This window comes from Neoarius graeffei, chromosome 24 (assembly GCF_027579695.1).
Source record: "Neoarius graeffei isolate fNeoGra1 chromosome 24, fNeoGra1.pri, whole genome shotgun sequence".
NCBI classification, from domain to species: domain Eukaryota; kingdom Metazoa; phylum Chordata; class Actinopteri; order Siluriformes; family Ariidae; genus Neoarius; species Neoarius graeffei.
Genome location: NC_083592.1, coordinates 57,997,633 through 58,017,101, shown reverse-complemented (window position 1 = coordinate 58,017,101; position 19,469 = coordinate 57,997,633). Strand labels below are relative to the sequence as shown.

At 46.1% G+C, this 19,469-nt stretch overlaps 1 protein-coding gene across 1 annotated transcript in view; it reads right to left on the bottom strand.

The window, feature by feature from the left end:
- Positions 1 to 14,731, bottom strand: part of dnah10 (dynein axonemal heavy chain 10) — a 111,534-nt gene extending 96,803 nt beyond the window's left edge. The window contains exons 1-8 of the mRNA XM_060907535.1: positions 14,503 to 14,731; positions 9,845 to 9,963; positions 8,832 to 8,940; positions 8,616 to 8,731; positions 3,967 to 4,189; positions 3,703 to 3,860; positions 2,647 to 2,877; positions 1,358 to 1,548 (exon numbers count right to left, since the gene is read on the bottom strand). Coding sequence (XP_060763518.1) covers positions 1,358 to 1,548; positions 2,647 to 2,877; positions 3,703 to 3,860; positions 3,967 to 4,189; positions 8,616 to 8,731; positions 8,832 to 8,940; positions 9,845 to 9,963; positions 14,503 to 14,731 — 1,376 coding nt within the window. The remainder of the gene's footprint in view (positions 1 to 1,357; positions 1,549 to 2,646; positions 2,878 to 3,702; positions 3,861 to 3,966; positions 4,190 to 8,615; positions 8,732 to 8,831; positions 8,941 to 9,844; positions 9,964 to 14,502) is intronic.
- Between the last annotated feature and the right edge of the window lie 4,738 nt (positions 14,732 to 19,469).

The window sequence follows — 19,469 nt, the reverse complement described above, 5'->3', positions numbered from 1 at the left end:
CAGGGTACTGGAGAGGAGAATTCGACCAATAGTCGAACCTCGGATCCAGGAGGAACAATGCGGTTTTCGTCCTGGTCGCGGAACACTGGACCAGCTCTATACCCTTCATAGGGTGCTCGAGGGTTCATGGGAGTTTGCCCAACCAGTCCACATGTGCTTTGTGGATCTGGAGAAGGCATTCGACCGTGTCCCCCGTGGTATTCTGTGGGGGGTGCTTCGGGAGTATGGGGTTCGGGGCTCTTTGCTAAGGGCTGTCCAGTCCCAGTACGAACGGAGCAGGAGTCTGGTTCGCATTGCCGGCAGTAAGTCAGACCTGTTCCCAGTGCATGTTGGACTCCGTCAGGGCTGCCCTTTGTCACCGGTTCTGTTCATAATTTTTATGGACAGAATTTCTAGGCGCAGCCAGGGGCCGGAAGGAATCCTGTTTGGGAACCACAGGATTTCATCTCTGCTTTTTGCGGATGATGTTGTCCTGTTGGCTTCTTCAAACCAGGAACTTCAGCATGCACTGGGGCGGTTTGCAGTCGAGTGTGAAGCGGCTGGGATGAGAATCAGCACCTCCAAGTCCGAGGCCATGGTTCTCGACCGGAAAAGGGTGGCTTGCCCTCTCCAGGTTGGTGGAGAAGTCCTGCCTCAAGTGGAGGAGTTTAAGTATCTCGGGATCTTGTTCACGAGTGAGGGAAGGATGGAGCGTGAGATCGACAGGCGGATCGGTGCAGCCTCCGCAGTGATGCGGTCGCTTTACCGGTCCGTCGTGGTGAAGAAGGAGCTGAGCCAAAAGGCGAAGCTCTCAATTTACCGGTCGATCTACGTTCCGACTCTCACCTATGGTCATGAGCTTTGGGTAATGACAGAAAGAACAAGATCGCGGATACAAGCGGCTGAAATGAGTTTCCTTCGCAGGGTGGCTGGGCGCTCCCTTAGAGATAGGGTGAGAAGCACAGTCACTCGGGAGGAGCTCGGAGTAGAGCCGCTGCTCCTCCACATCGAGAGGAACCAGCTGAGGTGGCTCGGGCATCTTTTTCGGATGCCTCCTGGACGCCTCCCTGGGGAGGTGTTCCAGGCATGTCCCCCCGGGAGGAGGCCCCGGGGAAGACCCAGGACATGCTGGAGGGACTATGTCTCTCGGCTGGCCTGGGAACGCCTCGGTGTTCTTCCCGAGGAGCTGGCCGAGGTGTCTGGGGAAAGGGAAGTTTGGGCTTCCATGCTTAGACTGCTGCCTCCGCGACCCGGTCCTGGATAAGCGGAAGAAGACGACGAGACGAGACGAGTTTAAAGAGGTTGTAGCATGATCTTTCAATCTGACTTGCATTTAAACAAAACTTATTTAGCGTTCCGTGTAATCATGCCAGCTCACTTGAAAAGTGTACGGATGTCGATGATGCACGTGACGCGCTCACACAGCTCCCAGACGATGCGGTCCATCAAGGCCATCATGCGAGTGTCCGTGTTGTAATGGCTGGAAATGATCCATATCATTCTCAGACCCCTCATCAGTGGTCCAATGGTGTCCAGGATGATTCTGAAGTTCACTGCTGTAGCCAGGTTCTGGTGTGAAATATAAACACATAACGCAGTTAATGCAGGAGTACTGAACACCCAGTGATTAGTTATGTTGTAACAGACCCTCTTTATAAACCCAATCCAACTACTCAGACATTAGACTCATTAAGATAACATGCTTTACACCATCCCATTCCCAATGCACTGCCAATTTGTCTGTGTCAATAAAGTAGACTCCAAGACTTTTCTAATGGAGTGTGATGCTAATGCAGCCTACTGAAATCTGATATTTTAATTGCTGATCAAAAATTCCACTTTGGATTCAGAGCAGCTTGTTAAAAGAATTCGGAAAAAATGAATGTGACCTAGTTAATTTTTGGCACTGTGAACGGAGCTCAAAGTTCAGAATTATGTTCCTTGATTAGTGGCTTTCTTGTCGTCAAAACAGAACAATCACCTTCAATCTAATAATTTATTTTCTGGTCTGATTAAAAAATAACATTAATGTTATCTCTGTGGCTCTGTAAAAAACAAATACAGGAAGATATACTGAGGATATAAATTTCTGTATTTGTAATTGTTTCTTGTTACTGAATAAATCTCTTCAACTTTATGTGTTATATACTAAAATCCTCGAAATTTTTTAAGGATTGGTAATTAATTTTTCCCACTGGTAACATAATCAATAGCTCACACTGCGAGTTTGTGTGTTTTAACTCTAAACTCGTGTAAAATGAGCATGCGTAACTTGACTCATCTATAGGTCTAATAATATAGTGTTTGCTAATTTAAATAAGAGCTACTGAAAGTACTGAAAAATTCACCATATTTTTAGCTGTTTATAGACATCTAAAATGTGTAACTGTCTATTTTTCATGTGGATGTGATGAGTTAAACAGCTATTTCTTTCCCTTGTTTACATTTATAAGTGTTAGGGTTGGGTTAGGCAATAATTTTTGACAACATTTCTAGGACATTTTTCACAAATTATACTAAACAACCAAGTACTGATGCAGCAGATCAGTTTAACACTGACAAGCCAATATTTCCAATTTATTTCGTCTATTATCCAGACATTTTCCAAGAACAGAAAAGTCAAACCCGAGCTGCTGCAACACTCCTGCATCAGAACCTCTGACTCACCTTAAAGTACCTCTCCATGGTGCCGAGGAAGCGCACGTTCTCCAAGGCCTCCACATGGAAAAATGTCAGCTGTGATATCGTCTCGTTCAGGTTCTGTATGGAGACCACGTTGGCTTGGTTCATCACCTTCAGGATGTTCTTCACCGCTGGCAGCTCAAGCTGTTCCCACAGACCACTCAGTTCAGATGAACGCTCACGCCAGAGCTCCAACTCTGCCATCGGACCAGGGGCCTGGGGACCAGCACCGAGATCGGACACAAGCAAAACTTAAACATGGGGTGGGTGTGTGTGTCATTAAGCTACGTCTTCTACTCTATATCCTAATATAGCAGCTTACATATTGCAGTAATGAGATCTGCATTCATATCAAGAAAGAAAGAAAGAAAGAAAGAAAGAAAGAAAGAAAGAAAGAAATTAAAAAATTAACAGAAAAAAGAAAGCACGGAAATACAAAATTAACGAAAGAAAGAAAGAAAGAAAGAAAGAAAGAAAGAAAGAAAGAAAGAAAGAAATAACAGAAAAAAGAAATACAAAATTAAGAAAGAAAGAAAGAAAGAAAGAAAGAAAGAAAGAAAGAAAGAAAGAAAGAAAGAAATACGAAATTAGCAGAAGAAAGAAAAGTATTACAAAATGAACAGAAAAAGAAAATACAAAATTAAGAAAAAGAAATGCAAACTTAACAGAAAAATAAATAAATAAATAAATAAATAAAGTGGGAAAGGCAGAGGAGGTTTTTAAAGGGAAAATAACTGAAAGATACAAAGTGAGAAACAGGAAGGAAAAGAAAAAAGAAAGAAAGATGGGAGGAAAAAGGAATCAGCATAAGTGAATATGAGAAATGCATGAAGAGAGAAAGGCGAGAGAAAAGGAGTATGTATCTTACAGTGTAATAAAGAGTTAATAACACTGTAATAAATACTAATGAACATTATAATAAACATGGTCACAGATATAGATTTAAATATTATATCTGCAGTGTTTGATATGAATGTGTTGCTCCGCTTAACCCTTTATTTTATGTATTTTATTTATTTCCTGGCGTGTTTCAGAGCAGACCTGTGGTTTCTTGTCTTCCTGCTCCTTGAGGACGGTGGTGATTTGGATTTGCCAGTTCATTACACACTGCTCCATCCTTTCTATGTTCACCTGATTGGCCAGTAGGGTCTCCAGGTCTTGGTCCAGTTCCACCTCGGGGATGTGTAGTTTATTCACAACTACAGTGGAGAATTAAAGAGTCAATGAAACACAATGAAAATATCCATGGAGTAATGCGTGTCCCTGCTCTCAGGACTGTAACAGATGGAGTTTTATTAAACTCACACTGCAGCTCCTGCAGGGTTCTGTCTAAAAGACCCATGAACTTGTAAGAGTAGTTCAGGAATTCGTCTCGGATCAGGACCGTGCTGAGGGGTTCTGTGAGTGCCAGCTGTTCTTTAGTGCTCAGCTCAGTGCTCTCATCAGAGTCTACAGAACTCAGCACCTCCTCCAGATAGTCTTCACTGGAGAGCTTTATCTGCCCCACTGAGAGCAGTGGCATGTACACCTGTTGGATAGAACAAAACCACAACACTGAAATGTAATTGGAAAACATGCCTGACTCTCCAAAGCCCCTTCCTTCCTCTGTCTACCCAAAGCCCCTTCCTTCCTCTGTCTACCCAAAGCCCCTTCCTTCCTCGGTCTACGCAAAGCCCCTTCCTTCCTCTGTCTACCCAAAGCCCCTTCCTTCCTCTGTCTACCCAAAGCCCCTTCCTTCCTCTGTCTACCCAAAGCCCCTTCCTTCCTCGGTCTACCCAAAGCCCCTTCCTTCCTCTGTTCCCCCAAAGCCCCTTCCTTCCTCGGTCTACCCAAAGCCCCTTCCTTCCTCTGTCTACCCAAAGCCCCTTACTTTCTCTGTCTCCCCAAAGCCCCTTCCTTCCTCTGTCTCCCCAAAGCCCCTTCCTTCCTCTGTCTCCCCAAAGCCCCTTCCTTCCTCTGTCTCCCCAAAGCCCCTTCCTTCCTCTGTCTCCCCAAAGCCCCTTCCTTCCTCTGTCTACCCAAAGCCCCTTACTTCCTCTGTCTACCCAAAGCCCCTTCCTTCCTCTGTCTACCCAAAGCCCCTTCCTCTGTCTCCCCAAAGCCCCTTCCTTCCTCTGTCTCCCCAAAACTCCTTCCTTCCTCTGCCTCCCCAAAGCCCCTTATTTCCTCTGTCTCCCCAAAGCCCCTTCCTTCCTCTGTCTACCCAAAGCCCCTTACTTCCTCTGTCTACCCAAAGCCCCTTCCTTCCTCTGTCTACCCAAAGCCCCTTACTTCCTCTGTCTCCCCAAAGCCCCTTCCTCTCTCTGTCTCCCCAAAGCCCCTTCCTTCCTCGGTCTACCCAAAGCCCCTTCCTTCCTCTGTCCCCCCAAAGCCCCTTCCTTCCTCGGTCTACCCAAAGCCCCTTCCTTCCTCTGTCTACCCAAAGCCCCTTACTTTCTCTGTCTCCCCAAAGCCCCTTCCTTCCTCTGTCTCCCCAAAGCCCCTTCCTTCCTCTGTCTCCCCAAAGCCCCTTCCTTCCTCTGTCTCCCCAAAGCCCCTTCCTTCCTCTGTCTCCCCAAAGCCCCTTCCTTCCTCTGTCTACCCAAAGCCCCTTACTTCCTCTGTCTACCCAAAGCCCCTTCCTTCCTCTGTCTCCCCAAAGCCCCTTCCTTCCTCTGTCTCCCCAAAGCCCCTTCCTTCCTCTGTCTCCCCAAAACTCCTTCCTTCCTCTGCCTCCCCAAAGCCCCTTATTTCCTCTGTCTCCCCAAAGCCCCTTCCTTCCTCTGTCTACCCAAAGCCCCTTACTTCCTCTGTCTACCCAAAGCCCCTTACTTCCTCTGTCTACCCAAAGCCCCTTACTTCCTCTGTCTCCCCAAAGCCCCTTCCTCTCTCTGTCTACCCAAAGCCCCTTACTTCCTCTGTCTCCCCAAAGCCCCTTCCTCTATCTCCCCAAAGCCCCTTACTTCCTCTGTCTCCCCTAAGCCCCTTACTTCCTCTGTCTACCCAAAGCCCCTTACTTCCTGTGTCTACCCAAAGCCCCTTCCTTCCTCTGCCTCCCCAAAGCCCCTTCCTTCCTCTGTCTACTCAAAGCCCCTTACTTCCTCTGTCTACTCAAAGCCCCTTCCTTCCTCTGTCTCCCCAAAGCCCCTTCCTTTCTCTGTCTCCCCAAAGCCCCTTACTTCCTGTCTCCCCAAAACCCCTTCCTTTCTCTGTCTACCCAAAGCCCCTTACTTCCTCTGTCTACTCAAAGCCCCTTCCTTCCTCTGTCTCCCCAAAGCCCCTTACTTCCTCTGTCTACCCAAAGCCCCTTACTTCCTCTGTCTACCCAAAGCCCCTTACTTCCTCTGTCTACCCAAAGCTCCTTCCTTCCTCTGTCTACCCAAAGCCCCTTACTTCCTCTGTCTCCCCAAAGCCCCTTACTTCCTCTGTCTCCCCAAAGCCCCTTACTTCCTCTGTCTCCCCAAAGCCCCTTCCTTCCTCTGTCTCCCCAAAGCCCCTTCCTTCCTCTGTCTACCCAAAGCCCCTTACTTCCTCTGTCTACCCAAAGCCCCTTACTTCCTGTGTCTACCCAAAGCCCCTTACTTCCTCTGTCTACCCAAAGCCCCTTCCTCTGTCTCCCCAAAGCCCCTTACTTCCTCTGTCTCCCCAAAGCCCCTTACTTCCTCTGTCTACCCAAAGCCCCTTACTTCCTGTGTCTCCCCAAAGCCCCTTACTTCCTCTGTCTCCCCAAAGCCCCTTACCTCCTCTGTCTCCCCAAAGCCCCTTACTTCCTCTGTCTACCCAAAGCCCCTTCCTCTGTCTCCCCAAAGCCCCTTACTTCCTCTGTCTCCCCAAAGCCCCTTACTTCCTCTGTCTACCCAAAGCCCCTTACTTCCTCTGTCTACCCAAAGCCCCTTACTTCCTCTGTCTCCCCAAAGCCCCTTACTTCCTCTGTCTACCCAAAGCCCCTTCCTCTGTCTCCCCAAAGCCCCTTACTTCCTCTGTCTCCCCAAAGCCCCTTACTTCCTCTGTCTACCCAAAGCCCCTTACTTCCTGTGTCTACCCAAAGCCCCTTCCTTCCTCGGTCTACCCAAAGCCCCTTACTTCCTCTGTCTACCCAAAGCCCCTTACTTCCTCTGTCTCCCCAAAACCCCTTCCTTCCTCTGTCTACCCAAAGCCCCTTCCTTCCTCTGTCTACCCAAAGCCCCTTCCTCTGTCTCCCCAAAGCCCCTTCCTTCCTCTGTCTCCCCAAAACTCCTTCCTTCCTCTGCCTCCCCAAAGCCCCTTATTTCCTCTGTCTCCCCAAAGCCCCTTACTTCCTCTGTCTACCCAAAGCCCCTTACTTCCTCTGTCTACCCAAAGCCCCTTCCTTCCTCTGTCTACCCAAAGCCCCTTACTTCCTCTGTCTCCCCAAAGCCCCTTCCTCTCTCTGTCTACCCAAAGCCCCTTACTTCCTCTGTCTCCCCAAAGCCCCTTCCTCTATCTCCCCAAAGCCCCTTACTTCCTCTGTCTCCCCTAAGCCCCTTACTTCCTCTGTCTACCCAAAGCCCCTTACTTCCTGTGTCTACCCAAAGCCCCTTCCTTCCTCTGCCTCCCCAAAGCCCCTTCCTTCCTCTGTCTACTCAAAGCCCCTTACTTCCTCTGTCTACTCAAAGCCCCTTCCTTCCTCTGTCTCCCCAAAGCCCCTTCCTTTCTCTGTCTCCCCAAAGCCCCTTACTTCCTGTCTCCCCAAAACCCCTTCCTTTCTCTGTCTACCCAAAGCCCCTTACTTCCTCTGTCTACCCAAAGCCCCTTACTTCCTCTGTCTCCCCAAAGCCCCTTACTTCCTCTGTCTACCCAAAGCCCCTTCCTCTGTCTCCCCAAAGCCCCTTACTTCCTCTGTCTCCCCAAAGCCCCTTACTTCCTCTGTCTACCCAAAGCCCCTTACTTCCTCTGTCTCCCCAAAGCCCCTTACTTCCTCTGTCTACCCAAAGCCCCTTCCTCTGTCTCCCCAAAGCCCCTTACTTCCTCTGTCTCCCCAAAGCCCCTTACTTCCTCTGTCTACCCAAAGCCCCTTACTTCCTGTGTCTACCCAAAGCCCCTTCCTTCCTTGGTCTACCCAAAGCCCCTTACTTCCTCTGTCTACCCAAAGCCCCTTACTTCCTCTGTCTCCCCAAAACCCCTTCCTTCCTCTGTCTACCCAAAGCCCCTTACTTCCTCTGTCTACCCAAAGCCCCTTCCTTCCTCTGTCTACCCAAAGCCCCTTCCTTCCTCTGTCTACCCAAAGCCCCTTCCTTCCTCTGTCTACCCAAAGCCCCTTCCTTCCTCTGTCTCCCCAAAGCCCCTTCCTTCCTCTGCCTCCCCAAAGCCCCTTCCTTCCTCTGCCTCCCCAAAGCCCCTTGCTATCAAAAGCTCTTGACTGCCCAAAGTTCCAAGATGGATGAAAGAAGCCCCGACTGCCCAAAGCTCCATGCTTTCCATGTAAATTTCACAAGTGGCAAGCGAATAAAAATTATTTTATCTAGGAAGCAAAAGTAAATTTCAGTCCCTTCATTACTGTATTATTTAAAGAGACAATTTGCCCCAAAATAAATAAAGTATTCTTTGCCTCTTTAGCTTTGCACATTCTAATAAACATGTGAACAAATGATAGGAGTGTACAGTTACTAGTTTAGCATGATTTAATCTGCGTAAATCATCAAATCACATGACTGGTCTCTCAATAACATAATTTGTATATAAACAATTTAATAAAAGAAGAGCGAAAGAACAAGCCTGTATTAAAAATTGACATGACGTTGGTTAAACTGGTAGCTATTCACTTCTCTTACTTATGAGCAACAACTGTCACAATACTTCAAGGAACGCAAACGTATTCCTGATGGATTACACTTTTTGATCAGAGGGAATGTGCAAATTAACTTTTAGGCAGAGTCAAGTGAACAAGTGAAGATTTTTAACATTAAACAGATTTATTTATTTGTTTGTTTGTTTATTTATTTGATCCGGTCACTCACATGCTGGAGGACATTCTTGCACATCCTGAGTGGATGGCCGTTCAGCATGCCGATCTCCAGCTGCCTGGGCATGAGCTCATTCGCCTCGTTTATATCCACTGGCTTAGGGATCGTCTCTGAAAAACACAAACAGCACTAAATTCCAAGACTGCATGTTCTATTTTTCAGAACCACCAGAAACAGAATGTATGTTTTCAAATAATTATCATCACTGACCATTCGTGTTCCGCAGGAAGTACAACACATTGGACTTCATGAACCTCTCTGGGATGTTGTTCACTGCTACATGCAGCTCCACGCGGTACACAGTCTGGATCTCAGCTCTCTGATACAATAAGAAACAACATGAGATTCACTGAGTGACAGACGAGCAAAGACAAACACGCTAAAATGGCTGATATTAAAAAAAATAAAATACAGATTGTTAGATATAGTGATGGAGATATTAAAGGAATGGCACAGTGGAAAACTGCCCGCTTTACACAGGATATAATCACTCAGCCATGACATTGTGTCAGTGGACCGATGGCATTAACATGACTGCTTCAATGCCCAAAGCTGGACAGAAGAAGCCCCAAACTGCTCAAAGCTCCACACTGGACAGAAAACGCCCCTTTCTGCCCAATGCCCCATGCTAGGTAGAAGATATCTCTGATTGCACAAAGCCCCAGACTGGATGGAAGAAGTTCCCAACTGCCCTAAAGCCTCATGATGGACAGAAGACGTCTCTGACTGAACAAATCCCCAGACAGAACAGAAAACGCACCTGACTACATAAAGCTTTGGGCTGGAGAAAAGAAACACCTGATTACCCAAAGATAGTAAAGGCCCCGACTGCACAAAGCCCCAGACTAGACAGAAAACAGCCCGGACTACCCAAAGCCCCATGCTGGATAAGAATCCTCTGGGTGCACAAAGTACAGTATAATGTTCACTAGAAGTCTGTGACTGCACAAAGCCCCAGACTGGATGGAAGAAGGACTTCAGTGTGATATGAACGGTTTAAGACTCGATATTTTTTTAGCTGCTGTGCTTAAACAGTAACTATTGTTCTGTCCACAGCCTGGCTCTGATTGGCTTCTAGGGGCCAGAGAGAGAGAGAGAGAGAGATAATAACAGTAAACACAATGCATTTAATGTGTGTAATGTTTTATAGCAGACAATTTATTGTGCTATTAAACATGACACAGAGCACAAAAGCAGAAAATAAAGCTGTTAGTGATTATTACAGTCAGAGGAAGCTTGTCCTCTCTCACTGGTTTGAAGGTTCCCTCGGTGGAAGGTTCCTCCGTAGAGCACTGTTCATTCCTGCTGAGGCCTTCAGGTGATATTTGCCCATTTGTTTTCTCTTCAATCAGGCAGAGAAAGGTGGAGAAACAAAACAAAACAAAAAACAATCTTAGAAAATATTGTACTGTAACTGCTCTCTGATTACAGACAATCTACAACCTTGTGTAGCTTATTCATCTCTTAACTCATTTATTATCCTAGAGTCCTAGCTTCCATTGGCTAATTAACTGGTCTAGGTTTCTCTCTCGATAAGATTTTTTTTTCTGTGACAGTAGTGTAGCTGCAAATCACAGGTTTATATTAATGTGCTTGTTCTAGTGTTATTGTTTCTATAGTAATAGTAACAGCACTTTGGACAAAATCAGACTGTGACCCTGCCAGACCCATGTATAAGACTATTTTTCCAATGATATGAATTATTAAATATTTCATTATGTATAGCATTTAATTTCAATACTTTTGCATAGACTGCAATAATTGTATTAGGGTTAGCGTGAATGCAAAATTATTGCAAGGGCATGCAAAAGTACCTTGAAAAAAAATCCACACCACGACCCTTAGGAGGCTCCGTCCTACAGAGCCCCCTAAGGGTCATGGTGGGGATTTTTTTCGCGAGCTACTTTTGCATTCCCTCACAATAAAGTTTTGGGTTAATGGAAAGCAAAAGTCTCATCTCATCTCATTCATCTCATTATCTCTAGCCGCTTTATCCTGTTCTACAGGGTTGCAGACAAGCTGGAGCCTATCCCAGCTGACTACGGGCGAAAGGCGGGGTACACCCTGGGCAAGTCGCCAGGTCATCACAGGGCTGACACATAGACACAGACAACCATTCACACTCACATTCACACCTACGGTCAATTTAGAGTCACCAGTTAACCTAACCTGCATGTCTTTGGACTGTGGGGGAAACCGGAGCACCCGGAGGAAACCCACGTGGACACGGGGAGAACATACAAACTCCGCACAGAAAGGCCCTCGCCGGCCACGGGGCTCGAACCCGGACCTTCTTGCTGTGAGGCGACAGCGCTAACCACTACACCACCGTGCCACCCGGAAAGCAGAAGTAGCAAAAATTTAAAAAAAAAGTAAATAGTGCAGCAGCATCTGAAGAAAAAAAACTGTGAAAACTGTAATGTGTAAAGATTTTGGCACTAAACTGCCTGCAAATGATGTTTGTGATTTGGTGCTTTAACCTCTGGTTGTTCCAAAAGTCCTCCGAGACTGAAATGGACCCTTTAAAAGCTACTTTTAGCTAAAAAAAAAAAAAAAAAAAAGTTACATTATTTGAAAATTCTTTGAAAAGCTTTTACGGCTATTTTGCTCATCATATGTTTTAATTCTCTGTGGGAGATTTCTCTCTCTCTGAGATAGGAGTTTCGATTGGAGGAACAGGAGATGAAGGCTGATTCTCTTTGGCTTCATCATCTTTAGGAGCTGGAGATTCTTTTGGCTTTTCTGTTGAAACAAACAAACTAGAACTCAGTTCATTACTGCGATACTCGAATCTCTTTCAGCCGAGAAGAGCTCATGAACATAAGGGTGACCAGTGGCAGCTGGTCAATACAGGGCACTGGGGCGCCGCCCCCCTACCAATTATCCAGATGAGAAAGACTACGTGATATTAACCATAAACCACTTCCTGTATACTTCCGTCTGCTGGGGCACTGCCGAATGAGTGTGCATGTGGCTGCACAAACTTTTGGAGATCAGGGGACTCGGGGCTGTGTTTTAATTGGCGGATTCAAGATTTGGCCCGGGGGCGGAACAAAGTGCTCCCTGGACACACCTTCTTTTATTAGCAGCCAACTGGAATTGTTTTTAAGGGTTTTTTTTCCACGTGATTGGATAGTTTTCTCTGGACCTTCATATTCACAGCTGTCACTCACTGCTGCTCGTGAGACTGGAGCTTTCACAAGATGGCAAGTTCAAGTGGCCCCGTGAAGAAAGAAAATTCTGTTATTTCTTTACAGAAGCATCCTTTTACATGTCGTATACTAGAAGAAAAAAGAGAATAACGGAGCTTGGACTGGACCAGCCCAGTTTAAACATTAAGCAGGAGGCAGGCGATCAGGGGCAGGCTTACACTCGAGGCTCCTCCCACTCCTGTTATGACAAATGGAGCTAGCAACCTGGATGGGATGTGAGTAATGCCTTTTACTGCTTTCCCTGTTTGCTTTCCCAAAATGTCAGCACCGAAAAGTTGTGGACACCTTTAAGGACCTGAAACACCTTTGTGAAAAGTGCAAATGGCACGAAACTAGCTTCAGCCATCTTGACAACTGTTTGAAGCTAAGTTTCTTTGGCAGGTTTAGCACTGCTGAAGAGTTAGATGAGGGTTAGATGATTGGCATTGGCCATGCCATTAATGGAAGAGAGACTGGTTACTGAGATGATTGACTTTAACCAGAAAATCACTGAGAAATTTGCAGGCCAGAAGGAAAGGAGGGCAAAATATATGTCCAAGTAGTGCTTGTTTTTAAACCTAAATATCGGCAGTTTCTCTGTAGTCGCTCTGATCAGTCAGCAGTACTCAAGCAAGAATTCACTGGGATGATCTTCTCAACACTTCACTCTGTATGCTGCACTGTTTCTGGACAGCACTTGGGCAACATTAGTGTCTTGTTTTTTGATTGGTTTAAAGGTGTATAAAATGGGACCTTTTAATAAACAATTGTTTTGTAGATCATTTTTAATGGCATGCATTCTTTCATCCTACCATTTTTGGTTTCTTAGGCTTTCCTCATAATGTAAATATCTCTTCACACAAACTAAAGTCTGAGTAACGTACGAGTCCAGGACCCTGAGGAGAGCAGAAAGGATCATGGCCAACCCCTCGGACCCCAGACACAAACTTTCTGAGTCACTTCCTTCTGGTAGAAGGTTGCGGTCCATTAGAACCAAAACCTCACGCCATGAGGCCAACTTTTTCCCCACTGCAGCTGCCTCATCAATAAGACCTGAGACCCCACTGACTCTAAATTCACACTTTCAATCTGTATTATTAATGCACTTCGTCTCTGAACTGCGATTTTGCACATTTCATGGTCGTCATGCATCTTCATTCTGTGAACTTTGATTGCACATTCTGGGACACACTGTTCAGCTCATTCATCTCATCTCATCTCATTATCTGTAGCCGCTTTATCCTGTTCTACAGGGTCGCAGGCGAGCTGGAGCCTATCCCAGCTGACTACGGGCGAAAGGCGGGGTACACCCTGGACAAGTCGCCAGGTCATCACAGGGCTGACACATAGACACAGACAACCATTCACACTCACATTCACACCTACGCTCAATTTAGAGTCACCAGTTAACCTAACCTGCATGTCTTTGGACTGTGGGGGAAACCGGAGCACCCGGAGGAAACCCACGCGGACACGGGGAGAACATGCAAACTCCGCACAGAAAGGCCCTCGCCGGCCACGGGGCTCGAACCCGGACCTTCTTGCTGTGAGGCGACAGCGCTAACCACTACACCACCGTGCCGACACACTGTTCAGCTTCGCTAGCTATTTATTGATTAAACCCATTGCACATATTTTCTTCTTCATCTTCATCCTGTGGCCTGTTTTTGCACATTCTGGGTCATACTGCACAGCTTAGACTTCAAAACAACCCACACAAAGAGGTCCACTTTTCAAATTTGTGTATTTTAGATTCCTACTTATTTGTAATTCTATTTATATTGTATAACTACTTTTGTCTATTTTAAATTATTTGTTCTTAACTGTTCAAGCACCAGCGGCACGGTGGTGTAGTGGTTAGCGCTGTCGCCTCACAGCAAGAAGGTCCGGGTTCGAGCCCCGTGGCCGGCGAGGGCCTTTCTGTGCGGAGTTTGCATGTTCTCCCCGTGTCCGTGTGGGTTTCCTCCGGGTGCTCCGGTTTCCCCCACAGTCCAAAGACATGCAGGTTAGGTTAACTGGTGACTCTAAATTGACCGTAGGTGTGAATGTGAGTGTGAATGGTTGTCTGTGTCTATGTGTCAGCCCTGTGATGACCTGGCGACTTGTCCAGGGTGAACCCCGCCTTTCGCCCGTAGTCAGCTGGGATAGGATCCAGCTCGCCTGCGACCCTGTAGAAGGATAAAGCGGCTACAGATAATGAGATGAGATGAGATGTTCAAGCACCAACCACCAAAGCAAATTCCCTGTCTGTGACAACTGACTCGGTCATAAACCCGATTCTGATTCAGATTCTGAACCAATAAGCGCGCAGAGATACCGGAGTGAATCATTTGAGCCGGTTCGTGTCTCCACAGGATGGAAAAAGGAAACTTCAGTTGCAGTTGATCCATATATTATGCAAAATACACACTTTTGTTGTACTCAATAGTTCTGTAGTAATTAAACCTGGCGATTAGCATTAGGTGACACGAGACATGCCAAGCCTTTCGATATGCAAATTAGTTTCTGCATATTCAATGAGCTTGTGCGTCATTTGCATACGTCATCTCGGTTTTGGATATTATAATGAAGTACAGCGATATTTTCTGAAGGCGATCTTCATTATGAGACAATAATAACGATGAAAAATGTGTTTTGAGGCATTTAATAACGTGAAGGAGTGAATAAAGTGTTGAAGTGCCTGTGTGTACCTGTAGGGATCGTCACTTCCACTTGCTCCGCCCATATTCTCTGAAAGAAGAGCAGCGCTGAAGTGACTCTCTCCTCAGTGACCTGGCTGAAGAACTCGAGGATTTTCCGCTCCTCTTCTCCGCCTCCGCGCCTCAGCAGCTCCTCGAAGCAGTCGGGCTCGGGCAGCAGGTAAAAAGCCGCATAAACTCGGTCCCGGAGCCACTGCAGCCGCGGGTCGCCCAACGCCATCTTCCTCTCAGCCTCAGAAACACTCCAACTGCTTCTGTTTTCGCGCCTTTTTTGCTTTTCCAAGGCACGAGCGCGTGTAGTTCGTTAGCTCCAGCGGCTAAAACAGCTGAGACTGGGAAGTTTGACGTTGCCATGACAACCACCGGCGCGTGCTGTTGACAGTGACGTTCTCCACGCGCTGCCCATTGTTGTATCAAAATAAAAGCCTCCATTTGGCCTCAATTGTGTCTGAGGGCCAGAATCAGAACCAGAATCACTGATTTGTCATTGTAAGACATTGTCACAACGAAATTTAAAGTGCTACTCCTTCTGGTGCATAGATTCATACACTCACTCACGCCATACTCTCATACCAAACTCATACACAGGGGTGTAGTGGGCGTGGTACGCGGGGGTACGCCGTCCACCCACTTCTCCCGAGGTGAGATTAAAAAAAAAAAAACAAAAAACTGTCATTCAATGGCCTGAGTTTATCCGCTCTACAGTAACGCTACGTTCACACTGCAAGGCTTAATGCTCAATTCCGATTTTTTTGTGAGGTCGTTCACATTAACAAATATATGCGACTTGTATGTGATCCTCAGTATGAACGAAAAGCGACCTAAAAGTGTTCCGCATGCGCATTGCAGGATACGACGACGTCACACGCAGTGAGCATGGCCAGTGTTTACGGAAGTAAAACCGCCCGGTTGCGGTATGACCCATCCAATCTAGCTTGAATAGCTGCATCCCCCCAAATGGAAATCAGCTCCCTAACCTCTGCGTCCTTCCATTGAGAAGATTCAGAACCTTCACAGCCCGAAGCGTCCCTCGCATTGATGTCATGCGCAGGGACGCAGATACGTGTTTTGAACTGTGAGGGACAAAAAACTGGGGGGGACAAAGCTGCCAGCAAACCAACCCCAACCCCAATATGCCTGTCAAACTTGTTGTTAGTAACCATAGCAACCAAGCTCGAGCTCGCAACCTGTGCAGTCTGCGTAGCTCAACCAACCGAATATCAGTCTTTGTTTTGTTTTATGTGAGTTGTTGCAACTATGTATACACTGCTGTGCACCTCAGTAAACCGAATGGTAATTAGTCTTTTGATTTTTCCGTGAGGTTTGCCTTATGCAAAGAAAGACAGCATAGACGTTTTTCCTCCCTATAAGTGGGGGGGGACCGAACGAGGTGAATTTAAATCTGGGTGGGACGAGTCCCACCCTCTATCTGCGCCCGTGATTATGTGCCATGTTGTTGTAACTTTTTTTGAGAGACCCGCCGCCTACTTCAGCGCAGAATAGTGACGTTTGTGGCTTGTTGATGACGTCTAAGTCGGATGGATGCGACCTGGCGGTTCAGACTGAAGTCGCATATGAAAAGAGCGGATAGGAATCGGAATTAGGACCACATATCCAAACGGCCTGGGTCGGATTTGAAAAAATCGGATCTGTGTCGTTCATATTGTCAATAAAAGATCGGATACAGGTCACATATGGGCGAAAAGATCGGATTTGAGTCACTTCAGCCTGCAGTGTGAACGTAGCCTAAGTGACACGTGCCTTTGTGCTCATCATCAATGCCCCCCCAATCGAACGTTACATAAAACGTAGCGACGCAAAGTAGAATGCATTCTAAACGCAGCCGAGATATTAGAATTATGTAAACGGTTGACTCCGCCATTTTAATGGCTGCATGTCATGTATTTTGTATACGAAGGTGCCTCAATCGCGCCAGACTAAATGCTTGATTTATTCGATTGGTGCCTTTTATAATAAATTTCAGCCCATTGCTGGTTTGTATGCGATGTGAGTGAGTGACGTGACTTTTTTTGAACTTCTGGACACATGCTGTAGCTGTTGCCACGGCAGTAAGTAGGCTAGTAAAAATATCGAATTCCAAGTGCAGCTCGGCTCAAATGAACATGAATCGAACATGAACAAAGGTGTTTGTGTATCATAATTTCCAATATTTTGGCTTCACGCCTGATAGTCCATGTTAAACCTATGCAAGGTTTATGTTGAGTTCCAGCAGCAGAGTGGTGCTGTCTACGACGATGCATTCGGAAGGAGAAGGCGAATTTGTTCCTGTTTAGCCATTTCGGCATATTTATTGGAGACAAAATAAACCGCGGCTTTTCGCCATAACAGTTGGGCTGTACTGACAAACACGAATGAAAATTGCACACATAAAAATGTCTGAAAAAAGTGTCTTCTTGTGCCCTCTTGTGTTGTTAAAAAAACGTAACATTTATACAAATCATTCATACCAAACATAGGCGACCAAACAAAGCCTACTGCTTCTGACATGATATCAAATCGATGACGTCACGAATCGCGTACCCCCACTTTAAAAATCTCCACTACACCACTGCCGATACATACACATCATAGGACAGGTCACATAAGAAAACAGTGTAAAAATAGATATGGATGCTCCGGTTTCCCCCACAGTCCAAAGACATGCAGGTTAGGTTAACTGGTGACTCTAAATTGACCGTAGGTGTGAATGTGAGTGTGAATGGTTGTCTGTGTCTATGTGTCAGCCCTGTGATGACCTGGCGACTTGTCCAGGGTGTACCCCGCCTTTCGCCCGTAGTCAGCTGGGATAGGCTCCACACTACGCCGCCAGGGACTCAAATCCTGCAGTGCCAGACGTGTCCCCCTGCTTAAGCCAGTACATGTCCAGGCCCGTCTGAAGTTTGCTAGAGAGTATTTGGATGATCCAGAAGAGGATTGGGAGAATGTCATATGGTCAGATGAAACCAAAATAGAACTTTTTGGTAAAAACTCAACTTGTTGTGTTTGGAGGAGAAAGAATGCTGAGTTGCATCCAAAGAACACCATACCTACTGTGAAGCATGGGGGTGGAAACATCATGCTTTGGGGCTGTTTTTCTGCAAAGGGACCAGGACGACTGATCCGTGTAAAGGAAAGAATGAATGGGGCCACGTATCGTGAGATTTTGAGTGAAAACCTCCTTCCATCAGCAAGGGCATTGAAGATGAAACGTGGCTGGGTCTTTCAGCATGACAATGATCCCAAACACACCGCCCGGGCAACGAAGGAGTGGCTTCGTAAGAAGCATTTCAAGGTCCTGGAGTGGCCTAGCCAGTCTCCAGATCTCAACCCCATAGAAAATCTTTGGAGGGAGTTGAAAGTCCGTGTTGCCCAGCGACAGCCCCAAAACATCACTGCTCTAGAGGAGATCTGCATGGAGGAATGGGCCAAAATACCAGCAACAGTGTGTGAAAACCTCGTGAAGACTTACAGAAAACGTTTGACCTCTGTCATTGCCAACAAAGGGTATATAACAAAGTATTGAGATGAACTTTTGTTATTGACCAAATACTTATTTTCCACCATAATTTGCAAATAAATTCTTTAAAAATCAGACAATGTGATTTTCTGGATTTTTTTTTCTCATTTTGTCTCTCAGAGTTGAAGTGTACCTATGATGACAATTACAGGCCTCTCTCATCTTTTTAAGTGGGAGAACTTGCACAATTGGTAACTGACTAAATACTTTTTTGCCCCACTGTATATTAGTTATTATGCCTTTGCGTTGTGTTGCCGGCTTTTGCTCCAAAACCTACAAGGATGGGGTAAGTTTATTCAAGTTTCCCAGAGATCCCGAGCTGCATGCGAAGTGGCAAGTGACAAGTGGGAGCCCTCACCAACGTCCGTCCTGTGCTCTGAACACTTCGATTTGGATTGTTTTGACACCCTTCCCAGCTTAAAAGAATCTCTTGGGTGTTCAGTTCATCACAAACATGTGTTACTACCATCAGCAGTGCCTACACAGTGTTGCCAGATTGGGAGGTTTCCTGCCCAGTTGAGCGGTTTCAAGTGCATTTTGGTGGGTTTTGAACATATTTTGGGCTGGAAAACGTCAGCAATATGTGTTGCCAGATACCGCTGAAGTTTTCCAGCCCAAAATATGTTCAAAACCCACCAAAATGCACTTGAAACCGCCCAACTGGGTGGGATTCCTCCCAATCTGGCAACACTGCCAGTATTCCGGAGGGGGTCTACTAGTAGCTATGCCGGATCCAAAGACAGTCCTCCTGTCAGAACATGTGTTGTGAAACGACATAAGATAAAGGTACGTAGAGCTATAGATTCTACATGATAATCATAAATGTAATCATAAAGTCGGCGTGATATCAGTCATGTATCTGCTCGTGAAAGCTTGCGGCTTTCATGTAACTGCCGCCTAGCAACGAGAGGCAAAGGGTAAAGAGGGTAGGCTATCATAGATTCTATTCGGAAGAGATCAACACAATTCTAGACTCCCAGAAGAGGAAGAGCTAGCACTAGAGAGTTCACCGGCGTTTTCATGCGCTATTTCCATTGAGTAGAACCAGAGTAGAACAGCCAGTGAACCGCAGCGTGTTCTTCCGCTGATGTCACAACATGGCCGCGAGCCACGGACCCAGTTTTCTTGCGCTGTGCAATTAGAAGTTGGATATTCGCGTAACAACAGCTTCTTTTCACGTAATTATAACAGAAATCTAACATGTTTGCCATGTTGTATAGTTTATTTAAGAAATTGCATAGAGTCATGTTCGTGTCATCAGCCCTTTAAACTTGCTGTAAGCCAAAAGTATTCTACTAAAATTAATTGCTCATGAAGGTCCAGAAAAGTGAAGACAACAGCAACACTTTTAAACTGTTAATGTAATATTTTTGGACAACTTTTTTTTTACTCATCTTAAACTGTTTAAATAAATAATTATATATTTTATTAAGCAAGAGCA